Genomic DNA, 6618 nt, shown 5'->3' on the forward strand with positions numbered 1-6618 from the left:
ACACACACACACACACACACACACACACACACACACACACACACACACACACACACACACACACACAAAAACAACAGCAACAACAACAACAACAAAAACAAAAAGCAAATAAAACGGTTAACTTTGTGTGGATGGATCTTTATCATTGATGTCACCAACATTCAACAATGAATCTTTTAACTAACTAGAAGCACTCAGAGAGTGTAAACCTCCGCCAAGTCCAATTCCCCCATCCTGTAAGAGTTAATGCACAAAAACAGAGATGGAAACACATTTGCCGATGAAGTTCTGACGTAGCGAACATTTAAGCAGGCAGTATGCATGTGGAGACCAATGTGAAAAAACAAAAATCAGACTCGTCACCCGACGTTATTCATCGTCAAACTGGTCTCAGATTAAGCTCCTAAGCCAGGATTATTCAACTGAACTGCTCTGGGGGCCACAGTTACTGCAGGTCAACAGCTTAGGGGCCGAACATCCAGCAATTAAATTTGTTATATAAATAAATTAAGTATTATAAATATCTGTTACCTTTATTTTGCTGCATTTAATCATGATTACAACATACAGAACCCTGTAAAAGTAGTGATAAATAAACAATATCAAGAACTAAAAGAACACGTATTTGACACAAATATTATTTTGACATCTCTGACTTGCCAAATTTTTAAACCAATTTTATTTTCACTTTGATAGTTTTATCTTCAACTCCTTGTCATTTTAACTGTCTTTGGTGCGCATAGAAATGGTTTTTACCAGCTTGTAGCCAAGATTCTGACGGTTCTGTAGATACCAAACATGTCTATGTCTAACTAAAAGAAAAAGTAATTAAAGTAGAAAACTGGGGGTTTGAGCTTAAGAAATGAATGAATCAATTGGCGGACCAAATTTTTGTCTCTCGCGGGCCGGATGTGGCCCGCGGACCGCCAGTTGAATAGCCCTGTCCTAAGTCTTCATCAGTCACATTCCACTGTGTAAAACGTCTGTTTAATCCCCTTTTATGATTCTGTAATGGTTTGACAGTCTTAATGAAGTGCTTCCTGGTACAGTCAGCTTATGAAGGTTTTCTTTATTTATTTATTTTTTTGAAGCGAGAAGCAAAATACAGCGTGTGAGCGCTTTCAGCATTAAAACATTACCTCCTCCCCCCTTGGCGCACACACACACACTGTCTGGTCCAAGAACCAACCCGCTAGCTTCCAAAATGCAAAAATAAATCTGTTCTCCTCCCGTGTCCAGACTTTGAGGGCCGGCCAGAAGCTCTCTGCAAGGCTAGTGAGTAACCCTTGGCTGCAGACCGCGGCATGGGGCGGGGTCAGACGTCCGACCCCGCCCTCAACTCAAAAATTAACCAACCCCAGATGCTAAATACTAAAATTAACCACGCCCAATTTTTTAAACCTCCTATTAAACTTCCCTGCAAGCCATGACCCACACCCATTGGACGTCCGACCCCGTCTGCAGTCTGCAGCGGTGGGTACTTGAGGCTATTCCCGAGAAACTGGTTTGATTGGTTGTTTGGGAAATGTGGTGTGTTTGAGGAAACGGGAAAAATGGGTTTCATGGTGCAATCACGCACCTCCTGGTCACACAACAGTCTCTAATTGCTTACCAAATGCGTAAAAATGCGCACATTATGGAAAAAAATATTCATCATTAAATTTGGTTTTATTTGGAAGTAAACTGTTCAGTCCAGTTCAAATGAACACTGAAAGCTGTCACTGTTTTTTACTGAAGCCCTGTCARTGCATCACAGCTTTCGAGCTCAGAGGGTTAAAAGAAATTAAAAAAAAAAAAAAAAATCCTGCATCCACATCGTGATCCAGAACCTCACCAAAATTTACAGGTGTGTTACTTTGGCTAATCCCCACATGTGGTAAAAATGCCATGACAACCCGTCCTCAGGTTCTTGAATAATTTTGTCCACAGACAGAACAACAGAACGACAGACAGACAGACAGACAGACAGACAGACAGACAGACAGACAGACGAGACTGAAAACATTACCTCCTTGGCGGAGGTAATAACATGACAGTGTTTATCGGATGTTTTCAAGTTAAACTAAATATTCACAATGAACTGCAGCCTTGGGAATTACAGAATTCATCATAACCACTTAGAAAAACAAACACAAATTTGCCCACTATGGAGGCAGAATTGAAATGGCTGGGGAGCAGCTAAAGACTTTTGTACAGTGATTTCTTTCCTTTTTTTAATTTATAAAGACGTAAGAACTTCAGAAGCACATGCTGAAATATGGTCAAACTGGGATTAAACCAGCATCCTAACTACTTGGCGGGACATTTTAATTCAATCCAGTGGCGTCACTAGGCCTATTTTAGGGGGGCTGGAGCCCCCTAAATTATTTTGATGTAACATATATATAAATACACACACACACACACACACACACACACATATATATATATACACACAATATGAATTTAATATACAAAAATTCTGTGCGTCTCCTGGGGGCTRAGCCCCACTTGTCCTTAAAACCTAGCGACACCCCTGATTCAATCAATCATTAAATGAACTACATTTTGATCATTGATTGATGCCAGCAGCATTGTGTTGCCTCCTGGAACAGTTCTTGGCAGCATTTTCTTACATTGATCTGTTCTTTGTGCAGTCAGCTTATGGAAGTTTCATTTAGGCATGGCAAGGTTTTGATTTTTATCTTTTTTCCTTCCATAAAATGTTCTACCTGCTCAGAGGAACGGAACTTAAATGGACTGGTTGCTTATCAGACAGGAAACCAAATCCATGGTCAAAGTGTCTGACTTCCTGCCCCTGATCTGGATCTCTTGTTGCTCTTAAGGACTCTAGGCTCCWGTCCATTTCCATGCATATTAAAAAACACCAGCAGTTAGTAAACAGGGTAATTGGGACTGAATGGAACGATTGAACAGATATTCTTCAAAAAGCTGCGGTCTGTGGGAATGTGGGTTTTGGAMCGCTGCGACACAGAACATCACACATTGAATGTACACTTCCAATTTAKAATTTGGTCTTCAGTAGAACACATTTTATTGGCCATAATCTAAAAATGATGGATTAGATTTAATGCAGGATGTTAAACAAAATGCAATCCTGAGGCATTTGCATGTGAGAAATTTCCTCAAACATCCAAAGACTAAAAGAAAGACACTGTAATTCACCTCACCTGCTTTTGCAGCACTTCATAAGATGTGATAAATGATTTGTTTATGTCCCTGAAATTGACTGGACRATACTGTCATGATTTTAATCACAGCCATGAAAGCAAATGGGTCATATTAGGACTTGGATCCTACAGAATATTTTAACAGTGATCCCCCCAGACCACCCAAAGCTTAAAGGACTGAGAGGTTGTTTGCGTTTAAGCAATCAAMCTCTGCGTGGCAGAAATGATGTCGACATCTGAACTCCCCCTGGAGGACGTTCTTGAACTCCCTGAAGTCACTAAMCAACACAGATGTGCATTTTTACACACAGACCCAAAGGCTTTTGAGCATTTGGTGAAAATATTTCCCTGAAAACAAGACATGCATCAAAAACAMCACAGGAAAAATAAATATATACATATTTTCAAGTTATCACTGACTGTTTTGGCAGTAAAAGTCTCTTCTTTAACTGTCCGTCTCCCAAGGCCCTGTAAAAGGCCCAAAAATACAGCCAAATCATACACTTTATAATCATTTATTAGTAACTAAAGCTTATTTTTAAAAATCTAATAGTGATAGTTTTCCAGTGGATAACAGCTTTTACCAGTCCAAAATGAAATATGTCATCAAGAGGCAGAAGGACAGTGCATATCCATATAAGGGGATATGGATAAGAGTGCCTTGCTTTGCCTTACGTTACATTTATTCCAAGAATGTGAGGTCCCAACTGATTTATCAAAAAGCTACATATCCTAATTTCTAGGGAAATAATCCAGAAACAATAAGGTTTTAAAAAGAAACAGGAAGACTCGTCCAAGTTTAATAAACAGAAAACTGTGTTTTAATTTCCATCAACAATGTTGCAATAATAATTATTAAAATTAATTACTATATTTCTGTGGGGTTAGACATGATTGGAATGAGGACCAGGGCGCCGAAATCTAATGAGGGCAAGCTGGTGAACGGGAGAGAGACACTTCGACTGCGCTCCAAGGGTGCTGCTACAGTTCAGGAAGTGGTGAGTTTCACACGCCCGTCACACAACGACTGCTGGGACTTCCTAATGTGGTCAGAGAGCAACACGTGCACACAGGCACACAAACAGGGAGAACGAAAAGTCCTTCTGCACCTCGCAGCTCTGTGTTTCATATCTTTTGACTTGGACGTTCTGTACATAATTATTTACTCTAAAAGTTCATGCGGTACAGTTTAGACCTGACCTGAACGAAGTGCTCTAAAAATAATCCACTTTTGCCTAAAAATAAACAAAGTAACCACTTTCCAAAGCCTCTGCACAAAAACTGTTWACTTGTATCACAGTAGAGTGCAGGCGGAGAGACACACTGAGCTCAAAAGATAAAATGAAAGCATATTTATTTAAACAAAACAAAAAGGCTGATGTGGCAGAAAAACTTACAAAATACAAGAATCGATAAGAGACACAAGGAGGGTCAGCAACTGCTGGTTAAACCAGACAATGAACCACTGAGGTGGCAATAGAAGGAGACTGAATATAAAAAGGAATAAGGCTGATGAGATACGGAAAACAATCACGTCTTAGATTTGGACACACTGGATTAAACAAACATTACTTATTATACGAAAACGTAATACAGGAAAACGTGAGTACTGTGGAGAACATGAAGATGTAGAATGTGTATTATTACACTGCCAAAATTACAGAAATGAAAGAATTCAATGGATTAATAGACTCRAAGAAAAGAAAATAAGGTTAGATCATTTAGAAATATTAAGCGGATATTCAAAATCAGAATGTACTCTCGCCTTAATTCAGTACTTGAACCAAACTYACTTGTTTGAAAGAATATCAGGGTTTTTTTTAGTGTTGATTCAGACCACACCAGTAGGTGGTGGTAATGTACCTTATAGTTGTTTGCCAACCGCCAGAAGAAGAAGAAGAAATGGGAGACAGCTGAGCTGATTGGGGTGTAGCAACAGGTGTGAGTGGCAGACTGACTGAAGGAGAGAYGAGAACTGACACAAGGAATACTCTGAACAGAGACACAAGGGCAAAGGATTAAAACTGCAGTAACACAACAAGAGTAATGATCAATACAAGAATCACAACATACAAAAACTTAATCAAAAGGAACACAAGAACCATACCAAAAYGCAAAGATTGYGACAAATTTTATTCCATGTTTTGCCAATTGGTAACATGAATCCAMTTATAATGTTGAAGGCTGATAAGAAACATTCATTATACCAGAGGTGTTATGAGCATTAAGAGTGGCCCTCAAAGCGCCAGTTATAAAAAACTTTAAYGTTTTGTGTTTAACTTAAACTAACCATCAAAGGTTGCATTCCTCRTCTAAATGCTACAAACACCCATAAYGAACAATATCTGAGTTCTAGATAGTATTTCCKGCATAGAAACGGTGTTTTGACATGTCCTTTTATAAATACTGAAARTACTACATGTATGACTGACTAAAYATGAAATAAATAATWTGGAAATACWATTAAATGTTAGAGTTGTACTCGCTGTTGAGTTGTAGCAAGTAGCTTAAATTCTGAACTCTGAATTTTTAAAAGGGAATTCCCACWGGAGAGGCAGTTCTGCTTAAATTTAGCATTTGCAAGTGGGAAATTCCCACTTCCCAGTACAACTGTGCAGCAGCAAAAATAGCAGGCAAAAAACACAGCGAAATGGAGATTTTACATGGTGGATTTCGCTGGCTGCTGGCTACTGGCTACTGGCTACTTTTGATAACCTGTGCACCTCCACTTAGTGGTGGGATGCCATTATTAAAATAATCAACATTCATTTTAGGAGACTTATTTTAAGGCATTCATACAACTTGGAAGATTTCGTGGGCCACACGAACTGCTGTGGTGGGCCACATTTGGCCTGTGGGCCTTGAGTTTGACATGTTTGAGCTTGGAATGTAAATGCATAGATTTAAATGTATTATTACACAAAGGCAAACCTAATTCACACCATACCATTTAAAGCTGTTGTCATCACATTTCCACTAACAGCTCTGTGTTTTTCCTGCCTGCTCTGACAACAGAATGAGTTTGAAGAACAGGCCACCAGGAAAGTAGACGACCTGCTGGAGAGTTACATGGGCATCAGAGACCTCGAGCTGGGTAAGATTATCCAGACCCATATCTGGAGCAGATCTTGTTCCGAATGGGTGGTAACACGCGAACTATGAAATCTCTGGAATTTATCGCATTTATGCCTCACCACTTCTTTGTTACTCTGGAGGAAGAGAAATTCCCTCTCAAACATGACCACAAACGTTTGTCTGTCATTATGATTAAGTGTCTCCAGAGAAAAGTTGTTATTTTTTCTTTTGGTAGTTATTTTTAGGTCATTTAGTTTTCCTTGATATTTCAAATGATTTAGTGGCTTTTAGCTCTCAAATCTACATACGTTTTTTTTTTATGACAAGAAGCTGTCCCCACAACTTTTATTATTAGCACCCAGCTTAGTGGTTC

General features: G+C 39.1%; 1 protein-coding gene across 1 annotated transcript in view; it reads left to right on the forward strand.

Moving 5' to 3' along the window:
• The window catches only part of gipc3 (GIPC PDZ domain containing family, member 3), a 16526-nt gene that overhangs the window by 7986 nt on the left and 1922 nt on the right, over positions 1-6618 (forward strand). Inside the window, exons 4-5 of the mRNA XM_014010774.1 lie at positions 4059-4168; positions 6186-6264. Of these exons, the coding sequence (XP_013866228.1) occupies positions 4059-4168; positions 6186-6264 (189 nt within the window). The remainder of the gene's footprint in view (positions 1-4058; positions 4169-6185; positions 6265-6618) is intronic.

The sequence above is a fragment of the Austrofundulus limnaeus genome, unplaced genomic scaffold, assembly GCF_001266775.1.
Source record: "Austrofundulus limnaeus strain Quisiro unplaced genomic scaffold, Austrofundulus_limnaeus-1.0 Scaffold73, whole genome shotgun sequence".
NCBI lineage: Eukaryota > Metazoa > Chordata > Actinopteri > Cyprinodontiformes > Rivulidae > Austrofundulus > Austrofundulus limnaeus.